Source organism: Salvelinus fontinalis, chromosome 23 (assembly GCF_029448725.1).
Source record: "Salvelinus fontinalis isolate EN_2023a chromosome 23, ASM2944872v1, whole genome shotgun sequence".
In the NCBI taxonomy this organism is placed as follows: Eukaryota; Metazoa; Chordata; class Actinopteri; order Salmoniformes; family Salmonidae; genus Salvelinus; species Salvelinus fontinalis.
Genome location: NC_074687.1, coordinates 26,246,627 through 26,266,488, shown reverse-complemented (window position 1 = coordinate 26,266,488; position 19,862 = coordinate 26,246,627). Strand labels below are relative to the sequence as shown.

At 49.4% G+C, this 19,862-nt stretch overlaps 1 protein-coding gene across 1 annotated transcript in view; it reads left to right on the top strand.

Moving 5' to 3' along the window:
* Positions 1 to 19,862, top strand: part of yap1 (Yes1 associated transcriptional regulator) — a 128,422-nt gene that overhangs the window by 100,501 nt on the left and 8,059 nt on the right. Inside the window, exon 5 of the mRNA XM_055878329.1 lies at positions 13,797 to 13,975. Within this exon, the coding sequence (XP_055734304.1) occupies positions 13,797 to 13,975 (179 nt within the window). The remainder of the gene's footprint in view (positions 1 to 13,796; positions 13,976 to 19,862) is intronic.

Here is a 19,862-nt window from a genome sequence, read left to right as displayed (position 1 = left end):
ATGAAAAGATATACTCAAATATTTACAAAAATGTGAGGGGTGTACTCACTTTTGTGATATACTGTACATATTTCTGTGAGCAAAAATGACCAGAAGACAGGACAGGAGTGATTGAGTGATTTTTATCAGGGAGGGACTAGAAAAGGATTATAGACCTGTTGCGGGATCAGGACAAGATGGGACAGGTATGACTTTTCACTCTGCTACTCAGCGTTCCCTCCAGCCAGGGAATGAGCTCATCCCCCAATGCACCAGGAAGGCTCCCTTCCCCGTGAGTGTGTGTGGACGTGGACGTGTGAGTGTGTGGACGTGGACGTGTGAGTGTGTGGACGTGAGTGTGTGTGGACGTGGACGCGTGTGTGTGTGGACGTGGACGCGTGTGTGTGTGGACGTGGACGCGTGTGTGTGTGGACGTGGACGCGTGTGTGTGTGGACGTGGACGCGTGTGTGTGTGGACGTGGACGTGTGTGTGTACGTGGACGCGTGTGTGTGTGGACGTGGACATGTGTGTGTGTGTGGACAAGGACGTGTGTGTGTGTGTGTGTATATTTTTGGTTTTACTATCCTTGTGGCAACCAGAAGTCTTCACAACGATACCAAAACAACATTCTGACAAGTGGGGGACATTTTACCCGTCCCTACAATCAAAAAGGCTATTTTAGGCTTAGGGGTTAGGGTTAAGGGTCAAGGGTTAGGGTTACAATTAGGGTTAGAGTTAGGGGTTAAGGTTAACGGTTAGGATTAGGGGTTAGGGAAAATAGGATTTTGAATGGGAATTAATTGTTTGGTCCCCACAAGGATGGTAAAGTGTGTCTGTGGGCTCAGAGAGATGATGGGTTCTGCTCCTTAACTCGAGGAGACGTCCCTTCATTACTGAGCCTGTTCGCCAGGGAAGCTCTGGCTCGTTAACTCGAGGAGACGTCCCTTCATTACTGAGCCTGTTCGCCAGGGAAGCTCTGGCTCGTTAACTCGAGGAGACGTCCCTTCATTACTGAGCCTGTTCGCCAGGGAAGCTCTGGCTCGTAAACTCGAGGAGACGTCCCTTCATTACTGAGCCTGTTCGCCAGGGAAGCTCTGGCTCGTTAACTCGAGGAGACGTCCCTTCATTACTGAGCCTGTTCGCCAGGGAAGCTCTGGCTCGTTAACTCGAGGAGACGTCCCTTCATTACTGAGCCTGTTCGCCAGGGAAGCTCTGGCTCGTTAACTCGAGGAGACGTCCCTTCATTACTGAGCCTGTTCGCCAGGGAAGCTCTGTCTCGTTAACTCGAGGAGACGTCCCTTCATTACTGAGCCTGTTCGCCAGGGAAGCTCTGGCTCGTTAACTCGAGGAGACGCCCCTTCATTACTGAGCCTGTTCGCCAGGGAAGCTCTGGCTCGTTAACTCGAGGAGACGTCCCTTCATTTCTGAGCCTGTTCGTCAGGGAAGCTCTAGCTCATTAACTCGAGGAGACGTCCCTTCATTACTGAGCCTGTTCGCCAGGGAAGCTCTAGCTCGTTAACTCGAGGAGCAGTCCCTTCATTACTGAGCCTGTTCGCCAGGGAAGCTCTAGCTCGTTAACTCGAGGAGACGTCCCTTCATTACTGAGCCTGTTCGCCAGGGAAGCTCTGGCTCGTTAACTCGAGGAGACGTCCCTTCATTACTGAGCCTGTTCGCCAGGGAAGCTCTGGCTCGTTAACTCGAGGAGACGTCCCTTCATTACTGAGCCTGTTCGCCAGGGAAGCTCTGGCTCGTTAACTCGAGGAGACGCCCCTTCATTACTGAGCCTGTTCGCCAGGGAAGCTCTGGCTCGTTAACTCGAGGAGACGTCCCTTCATTACTGAGCCTGTTCGCCAGGGAAGCTCTAGCTCATTAACTCGAGGAGACGTCCCTTCATTACTGAGCCTGTTCGCCAGGGAAGCTCTAGCTCATTAACTCGAGGAGCAGTCCCTTCATTACTGAGCCTGTTCGCCAGGGAAGCTCTAGCTCGTTAACTCGAGGAGACGTCCCTTCATTACTGAGCCTGTTCGCCAGGGAAGCTCTGGCTCGTTAACTCGAGGAGACGTCCCTTCATTACTGAGCCTGTTCGCCAGGGAAGCTCTAGCTCGTTAACTCGAGGAGACGTCCCTACATTACTGAGCCTGTTCGCCAGGGAAGCTCTGGCTCGTTAACTCGAGGAGACGTCCCTTCATTACTGAGCCTGTTCGCCAGGGAAGCTCTAGCTCGTTAACTCGAGGAGACGTCCCTTCATTACTGAGCCTGTTCGCCAGGGAAGCTCTGGCTCGTTAACTCGAGGAGACGTTCCTTCATTACTGAGCCTGTTCGCCAGGGAAGCTCGCCCGGGAACACACACTAGGGTTGGGCAGTATTTGTTTGACACATCTTAGATTTCTTATAGTTATAAACAGTGGTGTAGCACGTACCCCCTCAGCCCTCACGAGACGGGGGTACCCTGTTTTTTATTTTTCATTTTAAACAGTATTGAAAGTCATTCCGTTGGTATTTTGAAATACCCCATATACGGTATGTCTCCCTAGATGTCTCTCTCTGCCTAACACACAATACACACACAACACAGCCTGTTGTCTTTCATTGTTGCATTATAGTTATCCAACCCACAGCAGGGCACTCAGTTTGCCAGAGTATTTTTGTGCATGTAAATATGTGATCAAGGACGGGAGGGGAAAAACACACATACAGAGAGAGAGAGAGAGAGACAGAGAGAGAGGCAAAAGGAGGGAGGGAGAGCAAGAAGAAAGGGAGAGCTGAGCAGAGGGAGAAAGGGAGGAAGGAGTGGGGGAGGGGGTAGAGTAAGAGTGGGGGAGGGAGGGAGAGAAGGAGTGGGGGAGGGAGGGAGAGAAGGAGTGGGGGAGGGAGGGAGAGAAGGAGTGGGGGAGGGAGGGAGAGAAGGAGTGGGGGAGGGAGGGAGAGAAGGAGTGGGGCAGCTGGGTAGTGGAAGCGGCTCAGATGGGTTAAGCTCTTTGAAGATGTATAAGTCTTGAATGCTGCAGCCTGGTGGGCCCTGAGTCAGAGATGGAATGAGAGAAGGAGGGAGAGGGAGGGAGAGAGAAGGAGGGAGGGAAAGGGAGATAGGGGCAGGGAGGGAGGGGGAGAGAGAGACGGAGGGAGGGGGGGGAGAGAGAGACGGAGGGAGGGGGGGGAGAGAGAGACGGAGGGAGAGGGAGAGAGAGACGGAGGGAGGGGGAGAGAGAGACGGAGGGAGGGGGAGAGACGGAGGGAGGGAGTGGGAGAGAGGGGGAGGGAGGGAGGTAGAGAGAGGGGGAAGGAGGGAGAGAGAGAGAGAGAGGGAGGGAGTGGGATAGAAGGGGAAGGAGGGAGAGAGAGAGGGGGAAGGAGGGAGAGAGAGAGACAGACAGAGGGAGGCAGAGAGGGAGGGAGGGAGTTTCATTCTGTGCTACAAGCAACAAGTTTTTAGTCTCCCAGTAGTGATATCTATAATACAATATTATTTGAGTTGACAATCAGTTCAACATCCACTAATCTTATTGTCTTATATTGTATGTAGTTCCAGGAAGAAGGACTGTACATTTGGTAAAGACAACGATTTTCCATCTGATTTGATTGAATGTATTAAAAACAGCGGCAGTGCTTTTGTAACCCCTGTGTCTCTGTGCGTTGTAATGGTTTTACATCGCAGGCTGTATGAGAGCTGTAGTCGTAGGTCTTTCCAATCAGAAGCCAGCTGCTTTGATAATGGAGGCTAATTTGAGCTCTGACAAGAAAAAAAGCAGCAGAGCTCCTTTAATAACTGAGAGCTGTAGTCGGCCGGGGCTGTCTTTACTCTCTTCTCCCCCTGTGTGAGGCCCCATCGCAGAGCAGGCCTGGAGGCAGGCAGGGTAGGGGGTTGAGCCATGGAAAAAAACATACACACACCAAAGAATAAGTCAAAAGTGTCTTGGCGGTAGAAAGAAAATGTAGCAGGTTCAAAGCTAATCTCCTGCAATTCTGCAAATCTCTACATTTTGCCATGGAGCTGAGAGAAAATGTTACATTTTTTTGCAGCTAATTTCCTACAATTTCACGAGTGTGAAAGCTGGGGCTGGTTTCACGAGGGACCTGGCTGGGTTCACGAGGGACCTGGCTGGGTTCACGAGGGACCTGGCTGGGTTCAGGAGGGACCTGGCTGGGTACAGGAGGGACCGGGCTGGGTTCAGGAGGGACCTGGCCTGGGTTCAGGAGGGGGCTGGGTTCAGGAGGGGGCTGGCTGGGGCTGGGTTCAGGAGGGACCTGGCTGGGGCTGGGTTCAGGAGGGACCTGGCTGGGGCTGGGTTCAGGAGGGACCTGGCTGGGGCTGGGTTCAGAAGGGACCTGGCTGGGTTCAGGAGGGACCTGGCTGGGGCTGAGTTCAGAAGGGACCTGGCTGGGGCTGGGCTCAGGAGGGACCTGGCTGGGTTCAGGAGGGACCTGGCTGGGGCTGAGTTTAGAAGGGACCTGGCTGGGTTCAGGAGGGGGCTGGCTGGGGCTGGGTTCAGGAGGTACCTGGCCTGGCTGGGGCTGAGTTCAGAAGGGACCTGGCTGGCTTCAGGAGGGGGCTGGCTGGGGCTGGGTTCAGGAGGGACCTGGCTGGCTGGGGCTGAGTTCAGAAGGGACCTGGCTGGGTTCAGGAGGGGGCTGGCTGGGCCTGGGTTCAGGAGGGGGCTAGCTGGGGCTGGGTTCAGGAGGGACCTGGCTGGGGCTGGGTTCAGGAGGGACCTGGCTGGGTCTGGGTTCAGGAGGGACCTGGCTGGGTTCAGGAGGGACCGGGCTGGGTTCAGGAGGGACCTGGCTGGGGCTGGGTTCAGGAGGGACCTGGCTGAGGCTGGGCTCAGGAGGGACCGGGCTGGGGCTGGGTTCAGGAGGGACCTGGCTGGGTTCAGGAGGGACCGGGCTGGGTTCAGGAGGGACCTGGCTGGGTTCAGGAGGGACCTGGCTAGGTTCAGGAGGGGACTGGGGGATACTGGAGCATTTAGCAGACACTCTTATCTAGAGCGATTTCCAGTTGTGAGTGGATATATTCTCATACTAGTCCGCCATGGGAATCAAACCCACAACCCTGGTCTTGCAAGTGCCGTGCTCTACCAACTGAGCCACACTGGAGCCACAGTGCCACAGAGCATTCATGTTGTTTTTCACAGGTTGGCTAGGAGCAAAAGCACAGGGCTAGGAGTTACGAGAGACTGAGAGACTCAGGAGTCATGACCTCAAAAACACAGGGCTAGGAGGGATGAGAGACAGACTCAGGAGTCATGACCTCAAAAACACAGGGCTAGGAGTTACGAGAGACTGAGAGACTCAGGAGTCAGGACCTCGAAAACACAGGGCTAGGAGGGACGAGAGACTGAGAGACTCAGGAGTCAGGACCTCAAAAACACAGGGCTAGGAGGGACGAGAGACTGAGAGACTCAGGAGTCAGGACCTCAAAAACACAGGGCTAGGAGGGACGAGAGACAGACTCGGGAATCAGGACCTCGAAAACACAGGGCTAGGAGGGACGAGAGACAGACTCAGGAGTCAGGACCTCAAAGATACACTTGTTTGTTTCGTTCTCTTCTCTTTTTTGATGTTGTGTTGAAACCGTGTGCAAATTCAGAATCTCTGCAGCTAGATGAGGACCACAATGATCCTTTCTCGTTTCATTCATTTCTCTCCATTTGTGATATGTTATGTTGAAGCCAAATGCAAAATGAGTTCGGTTAACTGTATCTGTGATGTGTGTTTTCTGTCTCGTCTGCTATCTCAGCACTCTGTGTGTTTTCTGTCCCGTCTGCTATCGCAGCACTCTGTGTGTTTTCTGTCCCGTCTGCTATCTCAGCACTGTGTGTGTTTTCTGTCTCGTCTGCTATCTCAGCACTCTGTGTGTTTTCTGTCCCGTCTGCTATCTCAGCACTCTGTGTGTTTTCTGTCCCGTCTGCTATCTCAGCACTGTGTGTGTTTTCTGTCTCGTCTGCTATCGCAGCACTCTGTGTGTTTTCTGTCTCGTCTGCTATCGCAGCACTCTGTGTGTTTTCTGTCCCGCCTGCTATCGCAGCACTCTGTGTGTTTTCTGTCCCGTCTGCTATCGCAGCACTCTGTGTGTTTTCTGTCTCGTCTGCTATCGCAGCACTCTGTGTGTTTTCTGTCCCGTCTGCTATCTCAGCACTCTGTGTGTTTTCTGTCTCGTCTGCTATCGCAGCACTCTGTGTGTTTTCTGTCCCGTCTGCTATCTCAGCACTCTGTGTGTTTTCTGTCTCGTCTGCTATCTCAGCACTCTGTGTGTTTTCTGTCTCGTCTGCTATCACAGCACTCTGTGTGTTTTCTGTCCCGTCTGCTATCTCAGCACTCTGTGTGTTTTCTGTCTCGTCTGCTATCTCAGCACTCTGTGTGTTTTCTGTCTCGTCTGCTATCGCAGCACTCTGTGTGTTTTCTGTCCCGTCTGCTATCGCAGCACTCTGTGTGTTTTCTGTCCCGTCTGCTATCACAGCACTCTGTGTGTTTTCTGTCCCGTCTGCTATCTCAGCACTCTGTGTGTTTTCTGTCTCGTCTGCTATCACAGCACTTCAGCACAGAAGTTGACACCTTGTTGGCAGCTGCTTGGTGATGTCATGCTTGTGAATTACTCATCGTTTCCAGTGGTTGTGTGGGGCCAGCAGCTGAGTGACAGGCACATTTTCCCAAACACTTTCCATTAAAGACCACTAAGACCACTGATCATTTAAAAAAAGTTGTATATTTTATTTACACATCAATTTGACAAATATACAGGCTTTCTTTTTTATTCACACCATGGAAAATATTTTCCATCGCAAATCCTCCTAAATTTACACCTGCACTAATCTCAGATCAAATCTAATTCCCAAGTGAGACCAGCGTTACAGTGAGTACGATTATATGCACACAATAAGGAGATTTATTGTAAATTAGTCAGATTAATATAATAGTTTGATTTAAACATTTATATGCTTTGCCAGAACGATTTCCCTAATAATTCTGAACATGGACACATCTGAAATCAGACTACTTGATCCTGTTTACATGGAAACATCTGAAATCAGGCTACCTGATCTTGTTTACATGGACACATCTGAAATCAGACTACCTGATCCTGTTACCATGGACACATCTGAAATCAGGCTACCTGATCCTGTTGACACGGACACATCTGCAATCAGGCTACCTGATCCTGTTGACATGGACACATCTGAAATCAGACTACCTGATCTTGTTTACATGGAAACATCTGAAATCAGGCTACCTGATCTTGTTTACATGGAAACATCTGAAATCAGGCTACCTGATCCTGTTTACATGGACACATCTGCAATCAGGCTACCTGATCCTGTTACCATGGACACATCTGAAATCAGGCTACCTGATCCTGTTACCATGGACACATCTGAAATCAGACTACCTGATCCTGTTTACATGGACACATCTGAAATCAGGCTACCTGATCCTGTTACCATGGACACATCTGAAATCAGACTACCTGATCCTGTTTACATGGACACATCTGAAATCAGGCTACCTGATCCTGTTACCATGGACACATCTGAAATCAGGCTACCTGATCCTGTTACCATGGACACATCTGAAATCAGACTACCTGATCCTGTTGACATGGACATATCTGAAATCAGGCTACCTGATCCTGTTTACATGGACACATCTGAAATCAGGCTACCTGATCCTGTTACCATGGACACATCTGAAATCAGGCTACCTGATGGGACTTGGATAAGCCACCAATCCAAATCAACGTTAATATAAACCACAGTGACCATGTTATTTTTGGGAAGCATATTTTATTCGGACAGTTTGTCATTTCACTAGAAGGAAGCTCCTGCTGCTCGTGCTAGCACATGCTCTGATTAAATACACCACTATAACTCTGATTAAATACACCACTATAACTGATTAAATACACCACTATAACTCTGATTAAATACACCACTATAACTCTGATTAAATACTCCGCTATAACTCTGATTAAATACTCCACTATAACTCTGATTAAATACTCCGCTGTAACTCTGATTAAATACTCCGCTATAACTCTGATTAAATACACCACTATAACTCTGATTAAATACTCCGCTGTAACTCTGATTAAATACTCCGCTATAACTCTGATTAAATACACCACTATAACTCTGATTAAATACTCCGCTGTAACTCTGATTAAATACTCCGCTATAACTCTGATTAAATACACCACTATAACTCTGATTAAATACTCCGCTGTAACTCTGATTAAATACTCCGCTATAACTCTGATTAAATACACCACTATAACTGATTAAATACACTGCTATAACTCTGATTAAATACACCACTATAACTCTGATTAAATACTCCGCTGTAACTCTTTATTATAACTCTGATTAAATACACCACTATAACTCTGATTAAATACTCCGCTGTAACTCTTTATTATAACTCTGATTAAATACACCACTATAACTCTGATTAAATACTCCGCTGTAACTCTTTATTATAACTCTGATTTAAATACACCACTATAACTCTGATTAAATACTCCGCTGTAACTCTTTATTATAACTCTGATTAAATACACCACTATAACTCTGATTAAATACACTGCTATAACTCTGATTAAATACACCACTATAACTCTGATTAAAACACCGCTATAACTCTGATTAAATACACCACTATAACTCTGATTAAATACACCACTATAACTCTGATTAATACACCACTATAACTCTGATTAAATACTCCGCTATAACTCTGATTAAATACACCGCTATAACTCTTTATTATAACTCTGATTAAATACTCCGCTATAACTCTGATTAAAACACCGCTATAACTCTGATTAAATACACCACTATAACTCTGATTCAATACACCACTATAACTCTGATTCAATACACCACTATAACTCTGATTAAATACTCCGCTATAACTCTGATTAAATACACTGCTATAACTCTGATTAAATACTCCGCTGTACCTCTGATTAAGGGGTTCACATGTCCTAATCATTTGAAAGATTGCTCTGAGAACCAGGTGTTTTAATCGTTACATGCTTACTTAGATTTTGACCGTACGCCGATTTAAGATAAGCAGAGTATGGTGTTTACATGACTAATGCCGTACTCAGCCTTCAGCCATAACCTGTTTAATATCCAAGTATTACTGTGCATGTAAACGTACTCACAACTGGCTCCTGAACTTTTAGGATGTCTTAGTTGTCCGTGTCTCGCCACCAAACCCTTTTATATTGATCACGTATTCTTTCTATCACTGGTCTCTCTCTTCTCCTCTTAGCTTATCTAGATCTGTCAACATCCCCTATTGACAGCAACATAATCACCCTGGCAACAGCCTCTATTGACAGCAACATAATCACCCTGGCAACAGCCTCTATTGACAGCAGCCAAATCACCCTGGCAACAGCCTCTATTGACAGCAGCCAAATCTCCCTGGCAACCACCTCTATTGACAGCAGCCAAATCACCCTGGCAACAGCCTCTATTGACAGCAGCCAAATCACCCTGGCAACAGCCTCTATTGACAGAAGCCAAATCAACCTGGCAACAGCGTCTATTAACAGAAACCAAATCACCCTGGCAACAGCCTCTATTGACAGCAACCAAATCACTCTGGCAACAGCCTCTATTGACTGCAGCCAAATCACCCTGGCAACAGCCTCTATGGACAGCAGCCAAATCACCCTGGCAACATCCTCTATGGACAGCAGCCAAATCACCCTGGCAACAGCCTCTATGGACAGCAGCCAAATCACCCTGGCAACAGCCTCTATGGACAGCAGCCAAATCACCCTGGCAACAGCCTCTATGGACAGCAGCCAAATCACCCTGGCAACCGCCTCTATGGACAGCAGCCAAATCACCCTGGCAACAGTCTCTATGGACAGCAGCCAAATCACCCTGGCAACAGCCTCTATGGACAGCAGCCAAATCACCCTGGCAACAGCCTCTATGGACAGCAGCCAAATCACCCTGGCAACAGCCTCTATGAACAGCAGCCAAATCACCCTGGCAACAGCCTCTATTGACAGCAGCCAAATCACCCTGGCAACAGCCTCTATTGACAGCAACCAAATCACCCTGGCAACAGCCTCTATTGACAGCAGCCAAATCACCCTGGCAACAGCCTCTATTGACAGCAGCCAAATCACCCTGGCAACAGCCTCTATTGACAGCAGCCAAATCACCCTGGCAACAGCCTCTATTGACAGAAGCCAAATCAACCTGGCAACAGCGTCTATTAACAGAAACCAAATCACCCTGGCAACAGCCTCTATTGACAGCAACCAAATCACTCTGGCAACAGCCTCTATTGACTGCAGCCAAATCACCCTGGCAACAGCCTCTATGGACAGCAGCCAAATCACCCTGGCAACATCCTCTATGGACAGCAGCCAAATCACCCTGGCAACAGCCTCTATGGACAGCAGCCAAATCACCCTGGCAACAGCCTCTATGGACAGCAGCCAAATCACCCTGGCAACAGCCTCTATTGACAGCAGCCAAATCACCCTGGCAACCACCTCTATGGACAGCAGCCAAATCACCCTGGCAACCGCCTCTATGGACAGCAGCCAAATCACCCTGGCAACAGTCTCTATGGACAGCAGCCAAATCACCCTGGCAACAGCCTCTATGGACAGCAGCCAAATCACCCTGGCAACAGCCTCTATGGACAGCAGCCAAATCACCCTGGCAACAGCCTCTATGAACAGCAGCCAAATCACCCTGGCAACAGCCTCTATTGACAGCAGCCAAATCACCCTGGCAACAGCCTCTATTGACAGCAACCAAATCACCCTGGCAACAGCCTCTATTGACAGCAGCCAAATCACCCTGGCAACAGCCTCTATTGACAGCAGCCAAATCACCCTGGCAACATCCTCTATTGACAGCAGCCAAATCACCCAAATCACCCAACACCCACACTAGCAACCTCCTACACCCACACTAGCTACCTTATACACCCCCACTAGCTACCTTATACACCCACACTAGCTACCTCCTACACCCACACTAGCTACCTTATACACCCACACTAGCTACCTTATACACCCACACTAGCTACCTCCTACACCCACACTAGCTACCTCCTACACCCACACTAGCTACCTTATACACCCACACTAGCTACCTTCTACACCCACACTAGCTACCTCCTACACCCACACTAGCTACCTCCTACACCCACACTAGCTACCTTATACACCCACACTAGCTACCTACTACACCCACACTAGCTACCTTATACACCCACACTAGCTACCTTCTACACCCACACTAGCTACCTCCTACACCCACACTAGCTACCTACAACACCCACACTAGCTACCTCCTACACCCACACTAGCTACCTCCTACACCCACACTAGCTACCTCCTACACCCACACTAGCTACCTACAACACCCACACTAGCTACCTCCTACACCCACACTAGCTACCTTCTACACCCACACTAGCTACCTCCTACACCCACACTAGCTACCTACAACACCCACACTAGCTACCTCCTACACCCACACTAGCTACCTACAACACCCACACTAGCTACCTCCTACACCCACACTAGCTACCTCCTACACCCACACTAGCTACCTCCTACACCCACACTAGCTACCTCCTACACCCACACTAGCTACCTTCTACACCCACACTAACTACCTTCTACACCCACACTAGCTACCTCCTACACCCACACTAGCTACCTCCTACACCCACACTAGCTACCTTCTACACCCACACTAGCTACCTTCTACACCCACACTAGCTACCTTATACACCCACACTAGCTACCTTATACACCCACACTAGCTACCTCCTACACCCACACTAGCTACCTTATACACCCACACTAGCTACCTTATACACCCACACTAGCTACCTCCTACACCCACACTAGCTACCTCCTACACCCACACTAGCTACCTTATACACCCACACTAGCTACCTTCTACACCCACACTAGCTACCTCCTACACCCACACTAGCTACCTCCTACACCCACACTAGCTACCTTATACACCCACACTAGCTACCTACTACACCCACACTAGCTACCTTATACACCCACACTAGCTACCTTCTACACCCACACTAGCTACCTCCTACACCCACACTAGCTACCTACAACACCCACACTAGCTACCTCCTACACCCACACTAGCTACCTCCTACACCCACACTAGCTACCTCCTACACCCACACTAGCTACCTACAACACCCACACTAGCTACCTCCTACACCCACACTAGCTACCTTCTACACCCACACTAGCTACCTCCTACACCCACACTAGCTACCTACAACACCCACACTAGCTACCTCCTACACCCACACTAGCTACCTACAACACCCACACTAGCTACCTCCTACACCCACACTAGCTACCTCCTACACCCACACTAGCTACCTCCTACACCCACACTAGCTACCTCCTACACCCACACTAGCTACCTCCTACACCCACACTAACTACCTTCTACACCCACACTAGCTACCTCCTACACCCACACTAGCTACCTCCTACACCCACACTAGCTACCTTCTACACCCACACTAGCTACCTTCTACACCCACACTAGCTACCTACTACACCCACACTAGCTACCTTATATACCCACACTAGCTACCTTATATACCCACACTAGCTACCTCCTACACCCACACTAGCTACCTCCTACACCCACACTAGCTACCTACAACACCCACACTAGCTACCTACTACACCCACACTAGCTACCTTATATACCCACACTAGCTACCTTATATACCCACACTAGCTACCTCCTACACCCACACTAGCTACCTTATATACCCACACTAGCTACCTTATATACCCACACTAGCTACCTCCTACACCCACACTAGCTACCTACAACACCCACACTAGCTACCTACAACACCCACACTAGCTACCTTATATACCCACACTAGCTACCTACTACACCCACACTAGCTACCTTCTACACCCACACTAGCTACCTTATACACCCACACTAGCTACCTTATACACCCACACTAGCTACCTACAACACCCACACTAGCTACCTTATACACCCACACTAGCTACCTTATACACCCACACTAGCTACCTCCTACACCCACACTAGCTACCTTATACACCCACACTAGCTACCTTATACACCCACACTAGCTACCTCCTACACCCACACTAGCTACCTTCTACACCCACACTAGCTACCTTATACACCCACACTAGCTACCTTATACACCCACACTAGCTACCTTATACACCCACACTAGCTACCTCCTACACCCACACTAGCTACCTACTACACCCACACTAGCTACCTCCTACACCCACACTAGCTACCTTATACACCCACACTAGCTACCTTATACACCCACACTAGCTACCTCCTACACCCACACTAGCTACCTTATACACCCACACTAGCTACCTTATACACCCACACTAGCTACCTTATACACCCACACTAGCTACCTCCTACACCCACACTAGCTACCTACTACACCCACACTAGCTACCTACAACACCCACACTAGCTACCTACTACACCCACACTAGCTACCTCCTACACCCACACTAGCTACCTCCTACACCCACACTAGCTACCTACTACACCCACACTAGCTACCTACAACACCCACACTAGCTACCTTCAGGTTAGGGTCATATCTGTTGATTTCTATAAACTGGTAACGAGAGTCCCATGCATCAGTAGGAGTCACTGAGTTTCACATTGTAGTGTTATGACAATGATTGGACACAAGAGGTCAGTTTCACCTGACGATATACTCTTTGTGAAATAATGAACCTCTCTCTCTCTCCCCTCTGTAGGCCTGAACCAGCAGCGTATCACCCAGAGTGCCCCAGGTAAGCAGGGGGGCCAACTGCCCTCCAGTCCCGAGAGCAGAGGAGTCATGGGGGGCAACAACCAGATGAGGCTCCAGCAGCTGCAGATGGAGAAGGAGAGGTTGAGACTGAAACATCAGGAGCTGCTCCGCACCAGACCACAGGTCAGCAGCCTGTCCCTAACCAGTAGTATAGTATAGTGGTATAGTGGTGTGGTATAGTATAGTATAATATAGTATATTGGTATAGTATAGTGGTATAGTGGTGTGGTATAGTATAGTATAGTATAGTATAGTATAGTATATTGGTATAGTATAATGGTATAGTGGTGTGGTATAGTATAATATAGTATATTGGTATAGTATAGTGGTATAGTGATGTGGTATAGTATAATATAGTATAGTATAGTATATTGGTATAGTATAATGGTATAGTGGTGTGGTATAGTATAGTATAGTATATTGGTATAGTATAGTGGTATAGTGATGTGGTATAGTATAGTATAGTATAGTATATTGGTATAGTATAATGGTATAGTGGTGTGGTATAGTATAATATAGTATATTGGTATAGTATAGTGGTATAGTGATGTGGTATAGTATAATATAGTGTGTAACACCAGGTTATTCCTCAGTAAAGGGTTCTTGTTGACTGCAACACCAGGTTATTCCTCAGTAAAGGGTCCTTGTTGACTGTAACACCAGGTTATTCCTCAGTAAAGGGTTCCGTGTTGACTGTAACACCAGGTTATTCCTCAGTAAAGGGTTCCGTGTTGACTGTAACACCAGGTTATTCCTCAGTAAAGCGGTTCTTGTTGACTGTAACACCAGGTTATTCCTCAGTAAAGGGTTCCCTGTAACACCAGGTTATTCCTCAGTAAAGGGTTCCGTGTTGACTGTAACACCAGGTTATTCCTCAGTAAAGGGTTCTTGTTGACTGTAACACCAGGTTATTCCTCAGTAAAGGGTCCTTGTTGACTGTAACACCAGGTTATTCCTCAGTAAAGGGTTCTTGTTGACTGTAACACCAGGTTATTCCTCAGTAAAGGGTTCCGTGTTGACTGTAACACCAGGTTATTCCTCAGTAAAGGGTCCTTGTTGACTGTAACACCAGGTTATTCCTCAGTAAAGGGTTCTTGTTGACTGTAACACCAGGTTATTCCTCAGTAAAGGGTTCTTGTTGACTGTAACACCAGGTTATTCCTCAGTAAAGGGTTCTTGTTGACTGTAACACCAGGTTATTCCTCAGTAAAGGGTTCTTGTTGACTAACACCAGGTTATTCCTCAGTAAAGGGTTCTTGTTGACTGTAACACCAGGTTATTCCTCAGTAAAGGGTTCCGTGTTGACTGTAACACCAGGTTATTCCTCAGTAAAGGGTCCTTGTTGACTGTAACACCAGGTTATTCCTCAGTAAAGGGTTCTTGTTGACTGTAACACCAGGTTATTCCTCAGTAAAGGGTTCCGTGTTGACTGTAACACCAGGTTATTCCTCAGTAAAGGGTTCCTTGTTGACTGTAACACCAGGTTATTCCTCAGTAAAGGGTTCTTGTTGACTGTAACACCAGGTTATTCCTCAGTAAAGGGTTCCGTGTTGACTGTAACACCAGGTTATTCCTCAGTAAAGGGCTCTTGTTGACTGTAACACCAGGTTATTCCTCAGTAAAGGGTTCCGTGTTGACTGTAACACCAGGTTATTCCTCAGTAAAGGGTTCTTGTTGACTGTAACACCAGGTTATTCCTCAGTAAAGGGTTCCGTGTTGACTGTAACACCAGGTTATTCCTCAGTAAAGGGTTCTTGTTGACTGTAACACCAGGTTATTCCTCAGTAAAGGGTTCCCTGTAACACCAGGTTATTCCTCAGTAAAGGGTTCTTGTTGATTGTAACACCAGGTTATTCCTCAGTAAAGGGTTCTTGTTGACTGTAACACCAGGTTATTCCTCAGTAAAGGGTTCCCTGTAACACCAGGTTATTCCTCAGTAAAGGGTTCCCTGTAACACCAGGTTATTCCTCAGTAAAGGGTTCCCTGTAACACCAGGTTATTCCTCAGTAAAGGGTCCTTGTTGACTGTAACACCAGGTTATTCCTCAGTAAAGGGTTCCTTGTTGACTGTAACACCAGGTTATTCTTATAAATGAAACATTTATATAGACACACTATAAACAGTTAATAGAAAACCCTAATATAAGTGTTCACAGAAAAAACACACCAACCTCTTAAAACCCGTCATATCTGCCAGGTAATGACAAGTCAACTATTTTGGGAGAGAACATTGTGTCCATTCTCATTAACATCGACCAATAACGTTTTTACGAACCACCAGGCTGTCTAGCTGCGGTTTTAAGTTCTTCATAAAAACTAGGTCATATCCTACTCAGCTTTCAGTTGCCTTGGTAGTGCAGGGGTAGTGCAGGGGTAGTGCAGGGGTAGTGCAGGGGTAGTGTAGGGGTAGTGTAGGGGTAGTATAGGGGTAGTGCAGGGGTAGTGCAGGGGTAGTGCAGGGGTAGTATAGGGGTAGTATAGGGGTAGTGCAGGGGTAGTGCAGGGGTAGTGCAGGGGTAGTGTAGGGGTAGTGTAGGGGTAGTGCAGGGGTAGTATGGGGGTAGTGTAGGGGTAGTGTAGGGGTAGTGTAGGGGTAGTGTAGGGGTAGTGTAGGGGTAGTGTAGGGGTAGTGGGGGTAGTATAGGGGTAGTGTAGGGGTAGTATAGGGGTAGTATAGGGGTGTAGGGGTAGTGTAGGGGTAGTGTAGGGGTGTAGGGGTAGTAAAGGGGTAGTGCAGGGGTAGTAAAGGGGTAGTATAGGGGTGTAGGGGTAGTGTAGGGGTAGTATAGGGGTAGTATAGGGGTAGTATAGGGGTAGTATAGGGGTAGTGTAGGGGTAGTGTAGGGGTAGTGTAGGGGTAGTGTAGGGGTAGTATAGGGGTAGTGTAGGGGTAGTGTAGGGGTAGTGCAGGGGTAGTGTATGGGTGTAGGGGTAGTGTAGGGGTAGTGCAGGGGTAGTGTAGGGGTAGTGTAGGGGTAGTGTAGGGGTAGTGCAGGGGTAGTGTAGGGGTGTAGGGGTAGTGTAGGGGTAGTGCAGGGGTAGTGCAGGGGTAGTGTAGGGGTAGTGCAGGGGTAGTGCAGGGGTAGTGCAGGGGTAGTATAGGGGTAGTGTAGGGGTAGTGCAGGGGTAGTGTAGGGGTAGTGTAGGGGTAGTGTAGGGGTAGTGTAGGGGTAGTGTAGGGGTAGTGCAGGGGTAGTGCAGGGGTAGTGCAGGGGTAGTGCAGGGGTAGTGCAGGGGTAGTGTAGGGGTAGTGTAGGGGTAGTGTAGGGGTAGTGCAGGGGTAGTATAGGGGTGTAGGGGTAGTGTAGGGGTAGTGCAGGGGTAGTGTAGGGGTAGTATAGGGGTAGCAGGGGTAGTGCAGGGGTAGTGCAGGGGTAGTGCAGGGGTAGTGCAGGGGTAGTGCAGGGGTAGTGCAGGGGTAGTATAGGGGTAGTAAAGGGGTAGTGTAGGGGTAGCAGGGGTAGTGCAGGGGTAGTGCAGGGGTAGTGTAGGGGTAGTGCAGGGCTAGTGTAGGGGTAGTGTAGGGGTAGTGTAGGGGTAGTGCAGGGGTAGTATAGGGGTAGTGCAGGGGTAGTGTAGGGGTAGTGTAGGGGTAGTGTAGGGGTAGTGCAGGGGTAGTGTAGGGGTGTAGGGGTAGTGTAGGGGTAGTGCAGGGGTAGTATAGGGGTAGTGTAGGGGTAGTGCAGGGGTAGTGCAGGGGTAGTGTAGGGGTGTAGGGGTAGTGTAGGGGTAGTGCAGGGGTAGTATAGGGGTAGTGCAGGGGTAGTGTAGGGGTAGTGTAGGGGTAGTGCAGGGGTAGTATAGGGGTAGTATAGGGGTAGTGCAGGGGTAGTATAGGGGTAGTATAGGGGTAGTGCAGGGGTAGTGCAGGGGTAGTGCAGGGGTAGTAGAGGTAGTGCAGGGGTAGTGTAGGGGTAGTGCAGGGGTAGTGCAGGGGTAGTGCAGGGGTAGTAGGGGTAGTGCAGGGGTAGTGCAGGGGTAGTGCAGGGGTAGTGCAGGGGTAGTGCAGGGGTAGTGCAGGGGTAGTGCAGGGGTAGTAGGGGTAGTGTAGGGGTAGTGTAGGGGTAGTGCAGGGGTATTACAGGGGTACTACAGGGGTATTACAGGGGTAGTGTAGGGGTAGTGCAGGGGTAGTGTAGGGGTAGTGCAGGGGTATTGTAGGGGTAGTGCAGGGGTATTGCAGGGCTAGTGCAGGGGTAGTACAGGGGTATTACAGGGGTAGTGTAGGGGTAGTGTAGGGGTAGTGCAGGGGTAGTGTAGGGGCTAGTGCAGGGCTAGTGCAGGGGTAGTACAGGGGTAGTACAGGGGTAGTGGAGGGCTAGTGCAGGGCTAGTGCAGGGCTAGTGGAGGGGTAGTGCAGGGCTAGTGGAGGGGTAGTGCAGGGCTAGTGCATGGCTAGTGCAGGGCTAGTGGAGGGCTAGTGCAAGGCTAGTGGAGGGCTAGTGGAGGGCTAGTGCAGGGCTAGTGCAGGGCTAGTGCAGGGGTAGTAATGAGCTAGTGCAGGGCTAGTGCAGGGGTAGTGTAGGGGTAGTGCAGGGGTAGTAAGGAGCTAGTAAGGAGCTAGTGCAGGGCTAGTAAGGAGCTAGTGCAGTGCTAGTAAGGAGCTAGTGCAGGGCTAGTAAGGAGCTAGTGCAGGGCTAGTAAGGAGCTAGTGCAGGGCTAGTAAGGAGCTAGTGCAGGGCTAGTAAGGAGCTAGTAAGGAGCTAGTGCAGGGCTAGTAAGGAGGTAGTGCAGGGCTAGTAAGGAGCTAGTGCAGGGCTAGTAAGGAGCTAGTGCAGGGCTAGTAAGGAGCTAGTGCAGGGCTAGTGCAGGGCTAGTAAGGAGCTAGTAAGGAGCTAGTGCAGGGCTAGTAAGGAGGTAGTGCAGGGCTAGTAAGGAGGTAGTGCAGGGCTAGTAAGGAGCTAGTAAGGAGCTAGTGCAGAGCTAGTAAGGGGCTAGTGCAGAGCTAGTAAGGGGCTAGTGCAGAGCTAGTAAGGAGGTAGTGCAGGGCTAGTAAGGAGCTAGTGCAGGGCTAGTAAGGAGCTAGTAAGGAGCTAGTGCAGGGCTAGTAAGGAGCTAGTGCAGGGCTAGTGCAGGGCTAGTAAGGAGCTAGTGCAGGGCTAGTGCAGGGCTAGTAAGGAGCTAGTGCAGGGCTAGTGCAGGGCTAGTAAGGAGCTAGTGCAGGGCTAGTGCAGGGCTAGTAAGGAGCTAGCAAGGAGCTAGTGCAGAGCTAGTAAGGGGCTAGTGCAGAGCTAGTAAGGAGGTAGTGCAGGGCTAGTGCAGAGCTAGTAAGGAGCTAGTGCAGAGCTAGTGCAGGGCTAGTAAGGAGCTAGTAAGGAGCTAGTGCAGAGCTAGTAAGGGGCTAGTGCAGAGCTAGTAAGGAGGTAGTGCAGGGCTAGTGCAGAGCTAGTAAGGAGCTAGTGCAGAGCTAGTTAGGAGCTAGTGCAGAGCTAATAAGGAGGTAGTTCAGGGCTAGTAAGGAGCTAGTAAGGAGCTAGTGCAGGGCTAGTAAGGAGCTAGTGCAGAGCTAGTAAGGGGCTAGTAAGGGGCTAGTGCAGAGCTAGTAAGGAGCTAGTGCAGAGCTAGTAAGGGGCTAGTGCAGAGCTAGTAAGGGGCTAGTAAGGAGCTAGTGCAGGGCTAGTAAGGGGCTAGTGCAGGGCTTGTAAGGAGCTAGTGCAGGGCTAGTGCAGAGCTAGTAAGGAGCTAGTGCAGAGCTAGTAAGGGGCTAGTGCAGAGCTAGTAAGGGGCTAGTGCAGAGCTAGTAAGGAGGTAGTGCAGGGCTAGTAAGGAGCTAGTAAGGAGCTAGTGCAGGGCTAGTAAGGAGCTAGTGCAGGGCTAGTAAGGAGCTAGTGCAGAGCTAGTAAGGGGCTAGTGCAGAGCTAGTAAGGATTTAGTGCAGGGCTAGTAAGGAGCTAGTAAGGAGCTAGTAAGGAGCTAGTGGAGAGCTAGTAAGGGGCTAGTGCAGGGCTAGTAAGGAGCTAGTGCAGGGCTAGTAAGGAGCTAGTGGAGAGCTAGTAAGGAGCTACTGCAGA